General features: G+C 40.2%; 1 protein-coding gene across 14 annotated transcripts in view; it reads left to right on the forward strand.

Moving 5' to 3' along the window:
* The window catches only part of KIAA0586 (KIAA0586 ortholog), a 116,791-nt gene that overhangs the window by 69,411 nt on the left and 23,973 nt on the right, over positions 1-23,407 (forward strand). For 11 of the 14 annotated variants that reach the window (XM_075926295.2, XM_075926305.2, XM_075926303.2 and 8 more), the window contains 8 exons: positions 177-324; positions 887-1,112; positions 2,228-2,469; positions 3,372-3,448; positions 6,985-7,119; positions 10,020-10,191; positions 16,122-16,264; positions 17,793-17,880. In XM_075926295.2, coding sequence (XP_075782410.2) covers positions 177-324; positions 887-1,112; positions 2,228-2,469; positions 3,372-3,448; positions 6,985-7,119; positions 10,020-10,191; positions 16,122-16,264; positions 17,793-17,880 — 1,231 coding nt within the window. Of the gene's footprint in view, positions 1-176; positions 325-886; positions 1,113-2,227; positions 2,470-3,371; positions 3,449-6,984; positions 7,120-10,019; positions 10,192-12,285; positions 12,444-16,121; positions 16,265-17,792; positions 17,881-19,722; positions 20,744-23,407 lie in introns of those variants that run through there. The other 3 variants (XM_075926304.2, XM_075926309.2, XM_075926308.2) reach the window with 3 other exon arrangements.

The raw sequence follows: 23,407 nt of genomic DNA on the forward strand, positions 1-23,407 counted from the left end.
CCCTGCTGGCCCGACGGGTACTTCTTAGGGAAAAATCTCCGCCAACATGTGCATGCTGTGCGCGCACTTCTGATTGGAATGGACATGAGCAACACATCTTGAAGAACAACAGTTACGAGGTAAGTAACCATTCTTTTTTATTGGACTTTCAGGACTTTTTCTTCTTTAATTTTTAGGAATCTGTGCTGTCTACTCCGTTGGCCACACCGCCTAATACACCACCTCCAGAAAAAGAACTTCCTTCAGTAAAAACTCCAGTTTCTTCTCCATCTGTGACACAAATCGGTGGAGATATCGGTGAACAAGAACAAATGACAGAAACAGGTAATCTAAATGGTCTTCAAACTTGAGATGGAACAAGTGTACTAACATCTTTTGCCATTAATTTCTGGCATGGAATATTTTCTCCACTAAAGCTACTGTCTCTCACTCTTTGTTTCCACTGAAAGAGCACTGACAGTTTAAAAAGAGACCTGGGAACTGACATAGTTTTAAAAGGTTTGAGATCATTTGTTTCAAAATATGTACCTTTTTGGTTTTCCATCATTGGCATTGTCTCTGGGATTCATCCCCTTTCCTCTCACCATGTCAGAGAAATAGCTGACCTTTGCTTTTCATCAGTGCCTAATAAGTCCATGTTTAAGCACTCAGAATAAATGGTAAGTGCCCTCAAATCCCACCAAAGTCAATGGGAGCTACTAGCAATTGTCTAATCCTGCTAAACGTTAATAATTTATTTAAATCAGTTTAGTTCCCGCAACTATCTGAATGTTTTCAGGTAACCATGAAAGTTTCACGAAACAAAATAATTTGACCTTGCCTGAGGATTATTTATGGCTTTCTTTACTTGATAGTCTGAATTTTGTGATTGATTTCTTATGTCTAGGTTTTGAGATTCCAGCTGCCACTAGTCCTATTAGCACACCTGCTGCTACCCCAACTGATACACCTCCTAGAGTAAATACTCCAAGCCCTCCTATATCAGAACATGACTCTGATGCAACGAGAATGGGAAGCCCAAAGCCCCTAAATCCATGGGGTGATGCAGAACTTCCTCTGGATGAGGAAAAGCTCAGTCCTTTGAATGAAGAAAGTCTCCATCCAAGAGCTATGTGAGTTATGACCATCATTATCTAATTTAATTTCCCAGTAATTTTACCTTTTTTCCTGTACAATATGTAACTTGGGGGAAATACTTAATGTATATATCATGAAATGTTGAAATAAACAATTTAGTAAATAGAATTCATAGGCTGATTTATGTAACAGGTGTAAGACTTATATGGAGGAGGTCCTAATTTATGTATCAATACAGATTGAACCTTTGCAGTCTGGGACTGTGTGGTCCAGCAACGTCCGTGGTCTAGCAGGACCGCAGATGTTGTGGGGCTAGAGAGCCCCAGCAACAGAGATTGCCGGCGGCTTGGAGCAGAGCCCGCCGGTGGAGCCAACAGGACAGTGGGGCAGGGAAGTGGGAGGCAGGAGGCAGAGCTCATGGGGCAGCATAGCCCACTGCTGGTGGGGCTCATGGGAGTTCTGGTGGCATGGCAGGACTGCCACAAGGCCAGTGGGGCTGCTGGGAGCTTAGGTGGGGCTGGGAGCTCTGGAAGGGCTGCTACAGCTTACAGGACAAAGAGGCTGGAGAGAGGAACCCAGGTGGCTGAGGGAGAGGAGTCCAGTGGGGAGGGCTGGGCCCACTCCCTCCCCTCGAGGAGGCCATTTGGGGCAAAAATTGTCAGGGATGGTACTTGGTCCTGCTGTGAAGGCAGGGGACTGGACTCGACCTTTCAAGGTCCCTTCCAGTTCTAGGAGATAGGCAATCTCCATTAATTATTAAGGCTATGTTTATCAGTTTTTATTCAAATCAGTCCATAGAATACTATGCTGCTTCTTTTAATAAAAGCTTTGTAAATTAGAATGCCTTTACAGTATTGAAACGAAAAACAGGACTATGTAGCACTTTAAAGACTAACAAGATGGTTTATTAGGTGATGAGCTTTCGTGGGCCAGACCCACTTCCTCAGATCAAAAAGTGGGTCTGGCCCACGAAAGCTCATCACCTAATAAACAATCGTGTTAGTCTTTAAAGTGTTACATAGTCCTGTTTTTTGTTTCAGCTACACCAGACTAACACGGCTACATTTCTATCACTGTTTTACAGTATTGAGTTTAGGATAAAGTACAACTCATTGTGGTGCCTGAACAATATATTTTTTTACATTTTTAGTATAATGTCGGTGGCTAAAGACGAAGAACCAGATATGCTTATTTTACCAATTTCTCCGGAACCAATTAGACCCACGGAATCACTTCCTTGTGAACCAAGGGTTCCATCTCCTGTGCGTACTCCCAGTTCTGGCCCCTCAACACAGGAAAGCAGCCTAACTGTCTCAGAAACAACAACTGCAGACAGGCCTATCTCAGAAGGAGAGGTCTTATTTAGCTATGGTCAGTTGGTGGCTGCAAGAGGTAATTTTACTTCCAATAATCTGGTTAATTTAGGTGTGGCTTAAACATGTTTTTCTTTGCTATTCATGTGAGAGTTACTCTCACAATTTAATAGGAAAACATTCAATTTCATATTTTTCTGGTAAGCCTACAGTGAAAGCATATTGTGTCTATATTTCTTAACATTCTCCTAGAGTTTCTGGGCACTTTTAAGATACTTCATCATTTTTTCTTGTCTCAGAATGAAATACATGTTTTGTACTTGAATTGTAAATAAATGAGAGAAAATAATTAAACTAATTAAATTAATCTTACTGGCATAAGAACTTGTTTAGTTTATTCTAGGGGATCTCAGAAGAAATCTTTTGGCAGCCTCATAATGTGGTCATCAACTCTAGGTGGTGGCTGCTTCGGCAATTTTTCCTAAAATACTTAATTAACTTTAGGAAATAAATAAATAAATAAATAAATATGCATGTGTACATGTCCCAATCATTGTAATTTATTTATACAGATTTAAAAAAAAAAATTTGCTAGCTTGTAAGTCTGTTTCTGTGAAAAGTGGTATTTGCATATTGTTAACACTGCTGTGTCCCCCTAATTGCCACACAAGAAGCCCTGGTCATACAAAAAGCTCCTAGTGGCTCTATGGCTGCATTTTTTACTTGCTAGTGTGTTCTGCCTTGCATAAATACCAGGAACAAATTGTAATGAAGGCATATTTTTTACATTTCCAAAGTGTCAGAATTGTTTTTGTTGTTGACTAAAAATCTGTCCTTGTAAGAGAGAGGTATTTGATAGATAGAAATTTGTAATCTTATTAAAGCATTCTGCTGCAAACAAGGAAACTATATCAATGTGCTGTCATAAAAATTGATATTTTCTGTATTTAACTTTAAAAAAAACCCAATTTTCATTTTCAGCATTAGCGAAAGGAGGACTGTCTCTTCCAAACCTCAGTGGAAGTTTTACTAGCACGCTACATGATACAAATGAAATGGTAAGGAAAGAGTTGAGTAGAAAATTAAATTTAGCATAGTATCTTAGCTGTAGGCGTTTATTAGATGTTTTGTAATAAACTTATCCACTTCTTGAACTTCATGTACACAAAGAAATAGACTGAGCTATAACATATAACTGAGCTGGAACAGGTACAAAGAAGGGCCACTAGGATGATCCGAGGAATGGAAAACCTGTCTTATGAAAGGAGACTTGAGGAGCTTGGCTTGTTTACCTTAACCAAAAGAAGGCTGAGGGGGGACATGATTTCACTCTTTAAATATATTAGAGGGATAAATACCAGGGAGGGAGAGGAATTATTTAAGCTTAATACCAATGTGGACACAAGAACAAATGGCTATAAGCTGGCTAGTAGGAAGTTTAGACCTCAGATTATACGAAGGTTTCTAACCATTAGAGGAGTGAAGTTTTGGAACGGTCTTCCAAGGGAAGTAGTGGGGGCAGAAGTTCTATCTGGTTTTAAGATTAAACTACATGGGTTTATGAACGGGATGGTTTGATGAGATAACATGATCTTGGTAACTAATTGACCATTCATTATCAGTGGGAAATAGGTCAATGGAGGGATGATAGGAGTTACTTTAGAGAAGTTTCTGGGTGTCTGGCTGGTGAGTCTTGCCCATATGCTCAGGGTTTAGCTGATCGCCATATTTGGGGTCGGGAAGGAATTTTCCTCCAGGGTAGATTGGCAGAGACCCTGGAGGTTTTTTGCCTTCCTCTGTAGTGTGGGGTACAGATCACAGCTGGAGGATTCTCTGCATCTTGGGGTCTTCAAAGTATTTGAATGCTTCAATATCTGAGATATAGGTGAGAGGATTATTCTGGGAGGGGTGGGTGAGATTCTGTGGCCTGCACTGTGCAGGGGGTCAGACTAGATGATCATAATGGTCCCTTCTGACCTTAAAGTCTATGAGTCTATATTAAAGATAATTCTAACTTTCAAAGAGATAATTTGCAGTTAATATAAATTAATTCATAAGGTAGTTATTCACAAGTAGCATTCACTATAGTTTAGAGCAGTGTTTCTCAACCAGTGGTACAAGTACCTGAGGTACTTGAGAGAAATTTGTGGGGTATATCAAAACAACTGAAATTTGGAGAAAACTGAATTTTTGTTTTAAGTTTTACATCCAAAACTTTCATCGCCCGGCTAAAATTAAGTTGTTTAAACAAATGTGTTGCAATGGTAGAAAAAAATTGTGTGTGTCTGAAAACTGTAGGTACTGGGGGTACTTATATATATATATATATATATATATTTTTTTTTTTAAAGGGGAACTTTCTAAAAAAAGGTTGAGAAACACTGGTTTAGAGCAGGGGTGGGGAACCTCAGGCCCGGGGGTCAGATGCAGCCCTTGGCTTGCCTGGATTCAGCCCCCGAGGCTCAGAGTTCCCCCTGTATTGGAGAGCCCACGCTGGCACTCCAGCCCCCCTGCTACCCTACCACAGAGCTGGAGCACATAAAATCTACTAGGCTGGGGCCCTCTAGGCTCTGGTGTGCAAGGGGAATGTGGGGAGTGTCTGTCTGTCTGTCTTCTCACTCAGGGTGCCACATTTTGTGGGTTTTTTTTTCTTCTCACTTCTTGTGTGGCCCCCAACTGATTTTTCTATGGGTCAGTGGCCCCCAACCCAAAAAAGTTCTCCCACCCCTGCTGTTTAGAGAGTCCTTTACAAGATACCTCTTTTCCTACCACTTCGCTCGGGAGATTATATTTATTATATTTTTTTAATTGATTGCGTGTTTTGGATGGGAGAAGAAAGGGGAAAGAGGTGCATGAGGGAGCGAGTGTCTAATTGTTTAATCTGATAGTGAAGACCAGGTACAATTTTTCACCTGCAGGATTGAAGTCTTCCCATCCTAGACAGCTTGCCTGACCAGTGGAAAAAAGTTAAAGCTATTATGACAGTGCATTAAAGTTGTTTGAAGTTTTCCGTGTTGACTATATGTTCCTATATATAAGGGAATATATGCAAGCCCCTGGAATCGCTGTTCACTGGATATTTCTAGGATTTGCATCAGCAAGTGGTGCACTCCCAAGACTGGTTGTACGGAAGTAATTTTCAAGTCCTTCTTTTTAAGCACATGCTTCAGTAAAAAAATGTACACCTCTGAAACTAGAAACTTCAGAATTGTTTTGGGCTGTGACATAAGTCTCTTTCAGGTGTAAAAAGCAAATCAAGTTTGAATAAAATATGTCTAGTAGATCTTGAGGTTTGACCGACCAAAGGCTGCATTTCACTGCATGTTTGTATTTTGGAGGTTAAGCCATCTTAAATCTAAACTGTCTAGAACACTGGGTGCATGCTAAGCTGTTTCAACTTTGAGGCACCTTTTAATTTCTTGTAGGCATTTATTTTTACATGTACTAGTGGAGTTTAAAGCTGTTTTAGCTGACTCCTCCCTCAGCTACACCTCTTTGGATGCTCCTTGCCTTAGTCCATTGGCTTGTAAGTTCTCCAAGCCCAAAAGCTGGTAATTTTTTAAAAAAAAATTTCTCCAGAAAACCCTAGGATTTTCACTTTGACTGTAATGGCTTTTAGAAGGAAGATGTTGAAATATAGAGTAGTAATGTGTGCTATTACATTCAAGCCAAAAAAAATCTTTATGGGAGTGGAAGCAAGTACGTCTTGGTGAACAGCCTATGTGTGAGGCCATATTCCTCCAACAGCAAATGCTATCCTGAGCAAAAAATAAGTGGCAGGTTAGCTATTTTGGCGAAAAGGGGTATCTGTTTCTGGCTGTTCCTGTTTGATATTCCACCATCTGAGGTTCTCTGTCATAACGGCAACATAAGCTTATTTAGCCCTGCTGTTTTCATGCAGCTGGCTAAATACACAGTCACCTGTCTGCAATGCAGTGATTAATAAACATTCACTGAAAATTTTATTACCCATTTCTACTCTGCTGGGAATGAAGAATTTGTATGGAGACCATCTTCCTCTTAAGTTCGGTAAACAAGCAAACAAAAAAGCAGAAGTATGAAATGACTTACGATTAATCTGAACATATATTCTTACATTCTTAGCCTTTTGGCTAGGAACAAGTGTAGTCAGATTTTGGATGCTAATATCTAAGTTGTATAACTAAACATCTTAATCTTATTTGGGCTATAGCTGATTGTGTCCTCTATGTATTGTATGACTTTTAAACCAATGTGTGTACTTTTTCAATAGTTTAAGCACTATACTGTACAGACACTTTTTTCTTAACCTATGTATTATATCATTTTCACATATAATAGTTTCAATACCAGATTCTGGAAGTCGGCTATCTTTTGCATTTGCTGGGGGATAGGACTTTATGGTCTAAGTAGTCTTTTCTGTCTTAGATTGTTATGGTCCTCTGTGCCCTTCTTTTGTTAAAGAGAAGGAGCTGTGCTGTCAGTCTTCCTGTTAAGAAATGTTTGTACTTTTGTAATAAACGTTTTTTCATATGGAGCTGCTTTATAAAATGTAACGCTAACTCTACACTAAGGATGATCTGACTACTAAAAAGTTTTTTTTGTTTTGTTTTAGGATTATGATCCTCCCAGTGAAGGGCAGGTCTCGAGAAAACCTCATAGGGGATACCACAGAGATCCCGTTCTGTCTCTTTTTGCTAATCTAAATCAGGCACCAGTTGTTTCACAAGAAGTAATTTACCATTCTGAGGTATCTGCTTTCTTTTCATTACAATTTGGAATGAAAGCAAATATACTGGGCATTCTGAAATGATACTTTGATACAAAGAAGGTAAAAAAGGTGAAGTTTCTTTTCCTTATGGAAAGCAATCTTTTGCCTCTATAAGGAAATTCTTTTGTGGAGCATTCTGATTCTTTTGTTCTACTTCAGGCTTCTCAGTACTTAAGTTATTTTCTGTTTATAATTTTTTTTTCTGTACATAATATCATATATATCTAGTCTCCACTACATGAATGTTTAGAAGTATTCCAGCAATGTCTGACCACACTTTATTTGGACATTTTAAAAGGGCAAGAAGTTATAGCAGTCACAAATGGATTATTTGAGGGCGATCTAGGGAATACACTTAATTCTCACCTTTTGTATTGACGTGAAGAACAACAAAATTTTTCCATTAAAGCCTGTGTGAAAAACATAATTATTGGCCTGTATTAAAAGAGTTTAGACCAGTAATATTTCTGTAATGCAGATAGATATTTTTCAATACAAAACTTCGCAGTCAGTAGATAACTTTAGGTGTGTAAAAAGATAAATGAATTGACTCTATTAGTCCTGTCTGGGGCTGAAGGGATATTCAGGTCGACAGAACTGGGGAGGACATTGCTACCTAACTCATGGAATATGTGTATTTAGGTCAGTTTCTTGCTTTTTGTGATTTTCCTGGACCATATCCCATTTCTTCCTTCTGTCTTACTTAGCCTGAACAACATTTTTAATTTGTTTGCTTAATGAGATCAGAAAATGAACTATTTGAAGAGTTTTCTGTAATCTTAATGACACTTTCTTGTCAGCATTGGTAATTACAAATGCAGCTCTAATATGCCTTTTTTTTTTTGGTTTTGGTTTTGGTTTTGTTTTTTTTGGTTTTTGTCCCATACTCTCTCCTAAGCTTGTTCATAATGCCTCTATAGATTCCACCCCCTAGCAACAAAATATTCCTCAGACTGCTTGAGCGCAAGATCGTAATTATTTTCCTGCTTCTTCATACACAAAAACTTCATCAGCCCATTGCTTGTTTGCCATTGGGTAGAGGAGAATTAACCAGTTTCATCATCCAGCTTAGTTGAAACTTGGAACCTGGAGAAATATTCAGGTCACATCATAATTTTGCTGAAGGTGAATTTATTAATTTGGCGTACTATAGCAGCACAGACTTGCCATCTTTTAAATACTCCAAATGTCACATTGTTTGTCAGTGCCGGGTGGTTATAGAGATTAGGAATGTAATGGGTTAACTGGTTACCCAATAAGCATAACCCTTACCAGGTGTTGATTACCTGGTATCCCATTAACCAGGGGCCTGGCCAGGCTGAAGCAGCTCCCTGCCAGTAGGGAGGCAGGGCAGCGGGACCCGAGCTGGCCAGAGCAGCCCAGAGAATATAATCAAATAACACAAGTAGCTTTCTTTGACACGGTAACAAGCCTTGCAGATAGGGGAAAGTTGTAGACGTGGTATATCTTGACTTTAATAATGCTTCTGATATGGTCTTGCATGACCTTCTCTCAAACTAGCTAGGGAAATACAACCCAGATGGAGATAAGGTGGGTGCATAACTGGTTGAAAGACTATTCCCAGAGACTAGTTATCAGTGGTTTACAGTCGAGCTGGAAAGGAATATCAAGAGGGATCCCACAATAATCAGTTCTGTTTAGTATCTTCATCAGTGATTTTTTTTTTAGATGATGGTATGGAGAGTACACTTATAAAGTTTGCAGATGATCCTAACCTTGAAGGGGGGGGGGGGAGTTGCAAGTCCTTTAGAGGATAGGATTAAAATTCAGAATGATCTGGATGAAATGGTTTGACGAAATAGGATGAAATTCAATAAAATCAAATGCAAAATAATACTCCACTTAGGAAGGAACAGTCAGTTGCACACATACAAAATGGGAAATGACTGCACAGGAAGGAATACTGTGGAAAGGGATTAGGGTCATAAAGGATCACAAGCTAAATATGAATGAACAGTGTAACACTGTTGCAAAAAAAAAAAGCAAACAGTATTCTGGGATGTATTAGCACGAGTGTTGTAAGCAGACAAGAGAAGTAATTTTATTTTACTTTTGCTTTACTGTACAATGAGTAGGCCTCATCGGGAGTATTGTGTCCAGTTCTTGGTAGCACATTTCAGAAAAGATGTGGATAAATTAGAACCCAGAGAAGGGCAACAAACATTTTTAAATGTCTAGAAAACATGACCATTGCAGGAAGATGGGGGGGGGGGGATTGGATTTGTTTAGTCTGGAGGCAAGAAGAATGAGGGAGGACATAACAGTTTTCAAGTGCATAAAAGGTGGATACAAAGAGGAGGTCTCCTTAACCTGTGAGGATAGAACTCAAAACAGCGTGCTTAAATTACAGCAAGGGAAAGTTAGGTTAGACATTAGGACAAACCTCCTGTCAGAGTGGTTAAGCACGGAAATAAATTGTTCAGGAAGGCCATGGAATCTCCATCGTTGGAGATTTTTAACAGCATGTTAGACAGTAGCCTATCGGAGATGGCCTAGATAATACTTTGTCCTTCCATGAGTACAGGGGACTGGACTAGATGACTGCTTTGGTCCCTTTCAGTCCTACGATTCCACGATAGTAACTTTTTGAAGATTCTCTTCTTTAAAACTACATCTCAGCTCCTTTGGCAAACTAGCAACAAAGGAAATAGCCTCTCCATGGCTCAGTTCAATCCAGTGGTAAAGGTAGATCTTACATTCCAGCCATATAAGTCTTTGACGTTGCAATCTTTTTTATACAGCACAGGTAGTATAAAGTTATGTATGTGTATGTTAAAGAATATTATATTTAAACAGTATTACATAATTTGAACAATATCTATTGTGATTCGTTGAATGTCTTTCTCTGATTTCTCTAGGACTCTGATAATAGTGTTGGAGAACTTAGTGAAGGTCAAAGACCTAGACTGACTATAGGAGCAGAAAGTATTTTAATGGGACATTCAGTTTATATGGACCAGCCTGCTAGCCTGGTTACTGAACAGAGACCTCGCCATGTATCATCACCAGGAGAGTGTGACAGGGTTGCAGGTATGGCCTAGAACATTATCTTTCCTCTGTGTTATCTAATAGAGACCATGATGGGATAGCAAATGTGTCAGAATGTAGTGTGGACAGACAGCAACTGTGTTGAGCACATTTTTGGTAAATAGTGTTGACCACTACCTAGTGGAATGAAGGGTCTTGCATTTTGTTTCTGATGGGTGTTGAAAAAGACCTTTTCTCACATTAGTGACTACAACATTTTTAAACCTTTGAGAGGGAGAAGGGTTCTTAATATTTGTGGCCAATAATCGGTTATTTTTTTCTAATTAAGTTGCTCTTTCTGTTTCCTCACCTTTCCTACTGGGAGAAAATAAGCCCATATCTTCCTCTCTGACACCTTTCATAGGATGAGAGGTTAGATGGATGCGGAGTGCTCTAGTAGTTCTATATGAATTGCCATAAGCCTGTTTTCCATTTATGCTGGCAAATGGCCTTAACTGAATCCATTGGACTTACAGTTTTTCCATCTCCAGGAACTAAAAATCAAGGCAAATATCTTTTATCTCAGCCTGGTTTGTGTCTTTCCCAGCTTAACAGGATGAAGTTTGAGTGCTTTGATATGTCTCAAGTAGGGATGTAAAATCCTGTTTAAAATGTTAACTGGTTAAACTATATGATTGCTGGAACAGCCCCCCACCTGTGGCATGCCATGCGTGGGGGGTGCTTCTCCGACTAGGCAGGGTGCCGGTTAACCAATTACTCATTTACATCCCTAGTCTCAAGCAGCATCTTCAATCTTGTTGGTGACCTGCAGCATTCACAGAAGGATTATACATTATTAAACAGAATAGTGCCAAATAGCCCTTTACTTACACAAACCTAGTTGTGATGTGCCTTCTGTTCTTTAAGGGAGAGTTTACTTATAAATGATAGATAAGTTCTTGAAGCTAAAGTCTATAAAATGATATAGTACTGGCGGTCAGTGTTCCTTGTCAGCTGTGCACCTGTGCAGACACTCATAAGAGATTCACATGCTACCCCACTGATTAGTAGAACACCCACAGCTAGGATTTTTGTTTCTACTGATGGTGTAAATTTGCACATGCCTCAGTGAAAATAAAAAATTATTCTGCATATGGAATTTGTGGAAAAGGTTATAGTGAATATTGCTGGCAGTGCAAGCTTTTATATGCTGCTTGGCATCTCTGTCTTTTTGGTACTTGTGTAGTTCACCTCATCTTCAGTATCTGAGCACCTCACAGTCTTTAATGTATTGCATCCTCAAATGTTCATGTGAGACAGGGCTGTTCTGCCGTTCCCGTATGTTTTGCTGATGTGGATCTGAGGATCAGACAAAGTGGCTTGCCCAAGTTCATGAAGGAAGTGTGGCAGAGTTTGGAATTGAGCTTAATTCTCTCTAGTCCCAAACTAGCATCTAGCCATTAGCCCATCCTTCACCTTGTCTCTACTTACACTTGCATAGGTTTCCTAAAGTTGTATTTGTTAAACAGATTTAAACTGGTGCAAGTTTGCATATAGACATTCTTATTTCCGTCAAGTCTGGTTTATTGAAATGATGACTTTGTATTGCAGACACTTGTCCTGTAGAAAATGGACAGAGATGCCAACTCACACATTTCTTTTATTCATTCTCAGCTAAGAGCCTTTGGTCACTATCAAATTGGACCAGATTAGAATTGGTTCTTGCTGGGAGAAATCAATCCTTTAAAACAGCCATTTTGTTGTCTGTCTCTGAATCCCTACTGTTTCTGCTGTGCCATTTTTTATTAAAATGGACACCATTCCAGAAGGGGATGTACTATTTTTATAGATATTTCCAGTATTATTTTTATATTATTTTCTTTAATATATTGTAACTTTCTTTTTGCATTTTGACAGACACTGAACATTGAACAATGCTATTCCCAGAGCATTGCTAAGAAAACCTTGTAGGAAAGCTGGGGCCTACTTCTGACTTAAACAGTATTTTAGTACTAAAGAAAAGAAATGGATCTTGTTTCCTAGTAGCTTTGGCAGTGTAACCAAACACAGGGCAGAAACTGTACAAAGTAAACTAATCTCTTCCAGGAAAAAAGTGAAACTATTTATAATCACCTTTGAATTGTTTCCACTTTTCAGATAATTCCTCACTATACCTAATGTGTGTGTGAGTGGACCCATCCGTCAATCTACAACAGCTAGAGCTACGTGCCATTTTTCTTTGTCTCAATGCCAACAGTGTAGAGTCTACAAGAATTGTATTTAACAGTAAAACTAAATAACTGTTATATCACCTGCTATGTGTAGGTCATATATTTCCATGCGTATCTCTACTTATACATAATGAAAGACATGGATTGTCAATCATATTCTCTTAAAATATGTATTCAACTTGTACATCAAAATGATTCACTCACTTGTCATTGTTATCTTAGGTCATAGATCTCTATCTTCAGTATTGTAACCTGATTTTATTTATATAATAGAAACTTGATGTCTGTTCTAAGAGCTTAAAAATTAAAGTGTTGTCTACTTGACTCCCATAATACAGTTAATGGAAATGTTGATAGACCTTTATCTACCTCTTCTTATTCAGTACCTAATAATTTTGCTGTAAAAATTAGTCTCAGGCTGAAATATAGCATCTTAGCCCACAGGATTCAAGCTAGTGTTTTAGTTTTCGCAGTCTACAAAGCTAGTTCATAAACTAAGCATTTTTTCTCCTTCAAGTGGTCCCCGTGGGTGCTCCACTGTGGGTGCTAGTGCATCCTCGCACCGGTGACTGGAGACTTTTCTGGCCGTTTCTGCCACGCTGCGCAGGCACCGTGACGCCCTCTAGTGTCGTTGGAATTGAAGGGCGCACGCGCGGCTCAGTTCCTCAGTTCCTTCTCTACCATCCTCGGCAGCTGACGGAGCCCTCCATTCTCCTTACTTCTGTCTAAAAATAGTAAAATACCTCATTTTATTCCCTAGTTACCTCATCATCCAAGTTTTTTAGCCCTATTCGCCTCTCTAGTCTAGTTTTAAAAAAAAAAAATTCTCGTTGCGGCTTGCCGCTTTTCCCCAACCCCTCGTGCCCGGCTTGCCGGGCTTCAAACGCTGTGAGTCATGTCGAGATGCCTTGCCTGCTTCCGATGGGCACTCCAACTGTATTAAGTGCCTTGGGGAGGCACACCAGACTCAAAAGTGCCTGCAATGCTCCAAACTAATGGCGAGGGCATGCCGAGACCGAGCCAATAGACTAAAGACTCTGTTATACGAGAAGTCCCTCCATCCTTCCTCAGAGGACTCTCCTATGCTGTCTAGACCACCTCAACTAAGTAAGGGTATGGAGAAAAATCAACCCTCTGCCCACTCTTCTTCCACGACCTCTAAAACCGGTCTCTCTGATTCTATCCCTACCCTCGGCACCATCAGCGTTATGGGTCAGCACCGAGGATAGGCCGGGAACCTCCAGCACGTCACAGCTTAAGATGTCAGCACCGCACAAAAGAGCTCATTCAGAGCCAAGGCAAAAAGTCAGCTGCCTCGACCGCTACAGCACCTAAGCCGTCCTCGGCACCAATGGCACCATCGAAAGAGTGCACGGCACCGAAGCATGCCAAGATGGCACCAAGCTCGGCACCAAAAAAGGTGCCGACAAACCACCTTCAAGCGCTCTGCTGCCAGAAGAAGCCTCGACACTGTCAACCCCCCTGCTGGCGGCGCCGCCACCACCAAAACTGCATCGCCCTGCACCGTCTAAGAGGTGTGAGCGGTACCGATCCCCGGTGCGAAGCCATACCTCCTCAGCACCACCGTCCCCAGGTTCCTCTATCCATTCAGTGAGATCTCGACGCTCCTCTGTCGCTTCTCGCTCAATCAGTGACATCGGTACTGAACCAAGGAGCATGTTCTCATCTCAACACTCTAGCCCAGCACATAGACCTCCACCCTGGCAGCCGGCTCCAGTTCAATATGCATACCCTACCCCTCTGCATCCATGGTATGCGCAACAGTATGGCTACCCAGCCCCGCCATATGCCACTTTATGGCAACCCTGGGAGCCATGTCCAAAGAAGAGTCACCACCGACCCTCTTCTACTATTTCCAGGCCACCTCCTCCCTCACCTCCTACCCACTGACTAAATGCTTCTTTAAGGGACTGCAGAATACCTTTCCTCCTGTCCGTCCACCAGTCCCCATTTGGGAATTAAACCACATTCTAAAGAGCCTGTCAAAACCGCCATCAAACCTATAGCCACTTGCTCCTTGTCTCATTTGCTCCTACTCATGAAAGTAGCCTTGCTCGTCGCCAAAACTTCTAGCAGGAGGGTGAGTGAGCTTGCGGCCTTGTTGGCCGACCCTCCATACACTGTATTTACAAAGGACAGGGTAATACTCTGACCCCACCCTAAGTTCCTCCCTAAAGTACCCTCCCCCTTCCACGTGAATGAACCCATACGCTTACCTGCCTTCTTTCCGAAGCCTCACGCTGACCCAATCCAGACTGCATGGCACACTCTTGACATCCAGCGAGCTCTGGCGTTCTACATTGATCGCATGAAGCCGTGGCGAGCCTCGCTTAGACTCTTTATCTCTTATGCTGATAGATCTAAGGGACAAGCAAGCAGTTTCATCTCAAAGAATTTCTAAATGGATTACATCCTGCATTCGAACTTGTTACACCCTATATGACAAGCACTTACCTGGAACCATCACAGCTCATTCCACCAGGGCGGTAGCTGCCACGACCACCTTCCTTCGTAACGTTCCACTCCAAGATATTTGCAACGCTGCTACCTGATCATCTGACCACTCTTTTGCGCAACATTATGCTCTTTCCTCTTCCATAGCATCCTCCTTGGCAGTGGGACAGGCTGTATTATCCACTGTTACTACTACACGGCTCCAAACCCCCCTCTGAGAGCTGACAACTGCTGTGTAGTCACCCACAGTGCAGCACCCATGGGGACCACTCGAAGAAGAAGAAGGAGTTACTCACCTTGTGCAGTAACGGTAGTTCTTCGAGATGTGTCCCTGTGGGTGCTCCACAACCCTCCCTCCTTCCCCTGCTTGGAGCCTTATACTCTAGCGGGTAGAGAAGGAATGGAGGAGCCGCGCCGCGCACATGCCCTTCAATTCCAACGAAACTAGAGGGCGCCACAGGGCGCAGCAGAAATGGCTAGAAAAGTCTGCGGTCGCCGGCACGAAGACGCACCAGCACCCACAGTGGAGCACCCACGGGGACACATCTCGAAGAACTACCGTTACTGTACAAGGTGAGTAACTCCTTCTTATAAAGATGTTGTATGTACATACAGGCTTAACAAGTGTGATAAACTGAATGGATTATATAGAAAATTACTTTTTTATCAATTCCTGTTCCTACGTTTCTGCTCATTCACACAATAAAATAGAGCACTTTAACGAAGAACACTTTCCAATCTCCATTAGGAAGAATAAATCTCATTAAGCATATCATGACATGATAAACTGTAACCACTCAGTAGCCACCGTTAAGATTACCCATGTTAGAAATCTATAGATCATAAAACTGTTTCCCTCACTTCCATTGTGAATTTTTTTCCTCTTTCAGCAAAGAAATTAAAAAAATATTGGCAAATAGCATCTGTCTAAAATTTTACCAGCTTAAAAAATATTATATACTGATGGAAAGCCTGTGGGGTCTACACACCAATTTAAAAACCTCTATTTGAAAAACATAAAAAAAAAAAACCAAAACCTTGCTACCCAATAACACCATACAGAAAGCACTGATGTTAGTACATTCTCAAAGAAATAAAAAGAACCACCACCTTGTTTAATCTGAACTTTATTGGAAAACATGAGTGAGGAGGGAATCACCATTCACTTCATTATGGGAATGCCCCAATTGATGAGCCTAGATATAAATATGGGGTAGTTGGGAGACTGTTTGATTTATCAGGGATTCTTCATCCTCATTAATGTTTGTGTATGTTTTATAATCTCAGCAAAACTTCTTGGAGATGCTGCAGATGTTAGTCATGGTCCAATGAGCATGGCTGAATTGGAGTCTCAGCCACTCTCAAATGCTGCTCCGCAGTCAGCACAGGCAAATGACAGACTGACGTTTCTATCCAAAGACCTTCCAGAGGTAACATGCATAACATTTGTGCATTGCTTGTAAATGGTTTGGCACTCTTTTCCTGTTCAAAGCAGTTAGATAAAAGAGTACACACAGGTGGAAAACTTACCTTTTTAATTGGTGTGGCAGGCATGATACAATGCAGAAAAATCTTCTAGACCACAAGTTGGCCAAGGAAATCTCATCCTTCTTGCAGTGGCCTACCTTGTGTTAAACCTGTTTTAGCCTAGCACTCAGATCGGTAAATAGCATCTTAGAGCTTGTACTAAATAGTTGGCTCAGAACCACCAATAAGTGTTTCTTCTCTGAGCTGGTCATTGCAAATATGTTTCTTAAGGTACAGGGGCTAACTTTTTGCCTTATACGACATTGAGTACTTAGTAAACAATACCTGTAAGGGAGTCCACCTGAAGTGGCTGTCTTAGCTCTAAGCAGTAAAGCAGGGATTTTATAAGGACAGGTTGCTCCTTACCTTTTCTTCTTTTAGCCTAAGAGAAAAGATACCGCTACTACTTTTCCCCTGTGTCCTCTGGATAGACTCTCTGCTGACTAAAGTGAATGAACCTGAGTTGCAGCCACAGGCCAGATGTGGAGATTCTATTATTATTTTTAAAAGTTATATTAAGGTAGCATCTGAAGACGCCAAGCAGAACTAGTCCCCAAATATATATGCTGAACAAATACATATGAAAGCATGGCCCCTCTAGTATTCCCAAAGAAACAGGATGTCTCAGTTAGTTATTCAGCTATTACACAGTGTAATTGATAAACTGGATTTAGCATTTTATTCAGCTAACCCTTAAACTCTGTATCTCTTCATGTCTCTTTGCAATCTTTTCCCCCTGTGCTCTGCATGTCTTATGGACAGTCTGTATATCTAACAGGATGGCTTTTTGCCACAAAGAGCTTTCAATAAAAGAAGAGAAGCAACATACAGAGGGCTTAGTAGAGGTGATATAGCAAAATGCCAATGTACATACAAAGTTATAAGAGTGAATTATCCTGATCTGTCTGTCCTTCCACCTAGCATTAACTGATTTCTTATAAGTGTTATGGGAGAGATTGGGACCGGAAGTGGCCTTAAAGACTACTTCACTGTATGCAGGATTTCTAATTTAAAGGAAGCAGCTAAATGTTTTTCTCCAAGACACTTCAATTCCTGTAAACAGGAGAAAGAGGAAGTTCTTGGATGCAGAGGGATAAGACAAGGGATCCCCTGACAAGTTATTCCTATCACATCCTTTGATTAAAAATCTTTTGACACATCCATGTCTTCATCTATAAATGGTGCTTGCTTATCTCAACTGATTACATGAGAATCGAATCAGAGAACAGCTTGCCATGCTGTCAGAAAAAATTACATAGTTACAAAATACAATTTAGGATTGAATTCTTTTAAAATTAAAATGGAGACCAAGAACTTATGAATCTTTTAGCAATTCTGAGTGCTAAGTAAATATCTCTTAAAACTGCATTTGTTTGTATGTAATTTAATACAAATCAGAATTATAACATGGTTTTAATAACTGATATACAGAAGCAGAGCCAAAAGATTGTGCAGGTGGAACCAGTGCGATCCCGAGTCATTTATGTGAGAAATAAATCTGAAGTAATACCGCATCAAGGTAAATCCATCTCTTTGAGCATCTATTCTGATAGTAAAGTACAGGCATTGAAACCTACCATTCTGTTTTGCTCTTCATGCACTTTTACTGTAAACTTCTATATTTGGTATCTATTTTTATCACAGCTGGATCCATTGTCCAGGTGTCTGTATACATATATAGGTCTCTATATACACAGTATTGATCCAGATTGGATGAGCAAGGTATTCTTGGAATCACCTAGTTCTATAGATAAACAATCAGAACTCTTTGGATCAAATATTTATTTCTTACTTTAATGTTTCTTAACTAATAGTGTTACAATATACAAATAATTTCAGTTTCTTGAACTGTTAGTATCAGTCTCCACCAGAAATGTTCATATTATAGCAGTAGAGCATATGTTGTTGCTCAAAAGAGGATGAAGCAAACTTAGTCAGGGGAAGATGAAAAGAAGAGAGCAGGACCAGTTATGCTTGTTCAGAGAGAGGGTTCCAGCTAGTCTATAATATAGAATGATTCTTTCCCAATATAAAGTGCTATAACATCTATGGATATATGTGCTATATAAGAGCTCATTTGATTATGATTGATAAAAGTATTATGTGGAATGTATTTCCGATATACTGTGTGTCAAGATGATATTTAGCTAACATCATCTGGGCAGATTGTTGCTATATTTTTACTGACACAAAGAATTAAATGTGTTTTACAAATGGGCTAGATTAAAAAACAAGGCAAAACAAAAAATTAAATGCAAACACTTTTGAACATGCAGTCTTATGGATTAAATTTGGCATTGATTTTTTTTTTAGTTTAACTTTTCTGTAGCACTATTAATTAAGATACGTAGCAATAATAATAATTAATAACAGTAAGAATAATAATTGAAAATTCTCTTAGGTGTAATATGTCCAGTTAACATTGCTGTAGGTGCCTAGTTTGAAACTGCCTCTGTAATCATCTTTATAGAAAAGCTGTATGCACGCAATTAACCTCATCAAACTCATCAAGACTTGGTGGTTGAATCCATAACAATGTGCTAAAAAATTGTTATGAATTATCACAAACATTACACTACTGTACATACGCGAGAGGAAAGCTCGTTACATTTGAATGGGCTTTTCAGAAATGTGCTGTGTATGTGAACATTCTGCCAAGTGCACATTTAGCAAAGTATGCATTGGAGGTCTGAGCACACAGTCTACTTTAAAGCAGCTTAAATAGGGACTTTTTTTATCCCTTTCCATTTAAAAAGTGCAGAAAAACTAAAGGACTTAAGCCCCATTTTGAATCTAGGGAAGGAAGGTATAAAGAGTATATTTTTCCCAAATGTTCACTAAATTCAAAATGTCTTAAGGATTTTGCTTACACTTAAAAAGATCACCTTTTGAACAGAGACCAAATGGAAAGTCTCAATGTGAACGTTTCAGAATGTGAATTTTGCAATGTTATGGATGAGCACATAAAAATGGAAGAAGAGAGTTGTCTGGCATCCTTTCTTTTCTAAGCCCCTTCCTGCAACCACAGCCCTTGGTTTCTTCTGCTCTCATGTCCCCTAATCAGACAACAGGCCCGTTGGTCCTCTAGCAGTAGAAGGAGTCTCTTCACATAAGTCCTTAGGAGAGTGAGTAGAAGGAAGGGACACAGTGTCACGGATGTTTTCTTTTACATTTCTGCTTCTACTCCAAATATTAGTGAAGTAGTATCCTCAACCCTTGTTCCTCCCTATCTCCTCCTCCCCGCTCATCAAGGAAGTTGATGAAGGCTGGAAACAGGAGCTACTATGTTTAAAAATCCTAATGTTTTGCTTTTAAAATTCAAAATAAATGATTTTCCTCTGTGGATTTTTTTTAACTGTAGGTGGACTGAACAAAGAGCATGCCCCCACACCAAGTATATCTGTGTGCTTATGTGTATATTTGACCACAAGATGGCAGAAGTCAGTTTTCTTTAAGAAGAAAAAAAGTTTAATTTTGCAGCAATATTATTTAAATATTAGTTTGCATATGCATATTTTGTAATCCAATAAAAATCAAAAGTGATTACAGACTTAAAATGTTTGTCCTCTTAAACCAAAGCTTTGGCTAGATCAGCTTAATGGTACCGAACTATCATATTCAATGTAGAGTTTAAGTACAAAGGATCCAAATTGGCACAAGTCTTTGGAAAGGGGAAATGAAGAGTTGGAAAGCTATAAACATATATGGCTTTAAATAAATACAGCATTTTAAAACTAAGCACAGCTGTTACTTTATAGGTGAACACATCCTGCTTATTTAATGTCAATGTTAAACGAATCCCTTTGCCAAAATTAGGAGGAACAATGATTTTTTGCATAAACATGTAGGAACATTGCAATTGCAGTTATTTTTGTTTACCTTATAGGAAAAGTGGGTGAGTTTTTAGCAAGATTCAGGACAATCATAGCCCTAACATAGCCTGGAGAGAAGAAAGAAAATAATTTGATTTTAAATTTGTTTATGAATATTTTGTTTGTTTTATTTAATAGGTAGACAGAGATTTGATTCTTTGAATTTTATAATAAATGTATTTCTAATAGAGCTTTCTTTTGTTGTTTAAGAATCTTTTATAGTCTAAAAGTTGATAGACTTCTTCTAATAGAAATTGAAGTTCAGTAGGGCCATTACAAAGCTACAAAGTCAAGTCTGAAAGAATAATGCCTCCTGGAATTTATAACTAAAAATAAAGATGGGATATATCATTAATTTGAGAAATGTATGTTCTCTAGACATGATGGAGACAGTGGTTGAAAAAATATACACACTTTATATGTATCTGGTAATCTTTCTACCATTATCTACAGATGTTTCCATAAATTTAATATGTTAATATATATTTTCACAAGCCACAACAATTATTTCTATAATACAAGCATTTTTTAGACTTTCTTGAATAGAACTCTGAATTATTAAATTGAATTAAATACAGGAGCAGGTGTCATGCTTGGATGTCAATCTTTGAATTGTAAAAGGGATGTAAAAGGTTACCCGGTAAGCATTAGGTTTACTAGCATTTTTATCCAGTAGCCGATAATCTGGAGCTGTGCAAACCTTGGCAGAGGGCTGGGCCCAGCCGGAGCAGCCCCCACTGCCCACCCGATCCAGGGAGGGATCCCTGCCCCACAGAGGCAGCCGGACCACAGCACTAGCAACTCCAGACCCAGCTGTTCTGCCCCAGTCCTCCAGTGGTTCACCGGTTAAATTATACAATTTTAATTGTTTAATCAGTTAACTGTTTTAGTGGGTATTTACATCCCTACTTTTAATGTGTATCACTTATATCTTACGAACAAGAGTTAGATGCATCAGCATTTTAAATATTTTCTGTAACAGAAGTCCTCAAAATGCTGCGCACAAAACACATATTAGTGGTTAGTGGAGGATTTTCTGCCTGGTGATCACTCTTCCTCCTTCCTATTTCCAGCTAGTAAATTGTATTCATAGCTATAAATACAAGGAAAATAATATTGAGAAAGTACGTTGTTGCTGTCTGGATGTTGTGCATTTACAGATGGGAGTAGGTCATCTATGCAGTGGTGAATGGGGGGTACAGGTAACCCTCAAGACAGTCTATTATTTGCTTCCAGAACCTCTGTTCACAATGAGCATGGGATCTTTCTTTCCTCGTTTGGATTTCATAACATTTCATAAAATGTATTTCTGTACCCACTATCATTAATATAACATGGTTTTGATATTTTACTGTCATCTCTTCATTAGCCAGAAATTCCTCTGAGTTAGTTTTTCTAAGAACTATTGGGGTATGTGGCAAATCCCTACCATAAGTTAATAGGATGGAAGATTAGAATAAATGCTATAATTTTTCCTTTTCTTTTCTTGGTTTTGGATCTGCTTTAACCAAATTCTGTACATCTATTTCTCTGAAAGATTGCTGCAGCTTTTTTGGGCTGAATTTCACTGTAGACTTTCACTAAGATTTCTTTAGTCACTCTGAAAAAGAGTGGCTAGTGAAATAGGACAGAGCTGTAGAAATAAGACTAAGAACATTTTTGTTTCTACCTGAGAACGTGGGCTGTCAGAATAGTTGAGTAACCCACATCACATTTTCAGTTTCTTCTTCTTTGGTGACTGTTTGCTGAGACACAACTCTAGAAGTTGAAGTCATGAAATTGACTAACTGTAATTAAGGCAATTTGTAGCCAAACTTATTTCCAATAGAATGTCAAGTTTTTTCTTGTTATACCTCCTCTATTCTATTCTATTTAAGTTCTTATTCTACACCCATCACAGTGATATCAGGATGCTTATCAGCAATATTCAGCTAATATTTTTCCAGCTACTGTTCTTCAGAGATCACATATTAGGCTGAGATTTTAAATGTAGATAAATCAGGAAATGCAAAGCTGATTCCTAAAGCAACTGTAATATAACTTTGTCCCTTTTCCCACCAATATTTATTTGTTTGATATTAGGTAGTGTAAAAGCGTAAAAGTTCCTGTGTGGTTAAGTTACAATTGCTTTGGGAACAATAACTTTGAATTTCCTTAAAAAACAACAAATGGTCTGGTAGCGATTTATAGACTAACAAAATATATACAGGCAATCCCCGGGTTACGTACAAGATAGGGACTGTAGGTTTGTTCTTAAGTTGAATCTGTATGTAAGTCGGAACTGGCGTCCAGATTCAGCCGCTGCTGAAACTGACCGCCAGTTCTGACTTACATACAGAATCAACTTAAGAACCCCAGGCGTCCCCAAGTCAGCTGCTGCTGAAACTGATCAGCAGCTGATTCCAGGAAGCCCGGGGCAGAGCAACTCTGCCTCCTGCTTCCTGTAGTCAGCGCTGGTCAGTTTCAGCAGAAGCTGACTTGGGGACGCCTGGGGCAGAGCAGCTGGGTGCTGCTGGGTTGCTCCAGTAGCGCCGCTCCTCGGTGCTACTGGACCAACCCAGCAGCACCCCATCTGCTCTGCCCCAGGGTCCAAAACAAAAGCCTGGTCTGCTGGGGGGGGGGGCACACTAGCTGCGCCCCCCCCCCAGCAGACCAGGGACACAAGGAGCAGAGCTGCAGCGGCAGCGGGGTGCCACGCCTCTGAGGCTTTGCTCTGGCAAAGTCTCAGAGGCGCGGGATCCCGCCGCGGCTGCAGCTTCAGTCCCGGTGCCTGTGGTCTGCTGGGGACGGTCCCCAGCAGACCACAGGCACCCGGACTGAAGCCGCAGCCACGGGGGGGGTCCCACGCCTCTGAGACTTTGCCAGAGCAAAGCCTCAGAGGCGCGGGGAACCGCCGCTGCTGCCGCTTCAGTCCCGGTGCCTGTGGTCTGCTGGGGACGGCACCGGAGCAGCTTACGAACGGGGCTTTCTCGCCCCGGAGCTCGCAGGTAGCAATCCGCCACCTCGACCTCCGGGGCGAGAAAGCCCCGTTCGTAAGTGCGGATCCGACATAAGTCGGATCTGCGTAAGTCGGGGACTGCCTGTAGATGGTATCATGAGCTTTCATGGGCACAGCCCACTTCTTCAGATGTCAATGACATCCTAAACTCAAAACTCCGGTCATCTGAAGAAGTG

Source organism: Pelodiscus sinensis, chromosome 5 (assembly GCF_052426305.1).
Source record: "Pelodiscus sinensis isolate ZL-2025 chromosome 5, ASM5242630v1, whole genome shotgun sequence".
In the NCBI taxonomy this organism is placed as follows: domain Eukaryota; kingdom Metazoa; phylum Chordata; order Testudines; family Trionychidae; genus Pelodiscus; species Pelodiscus sinensis.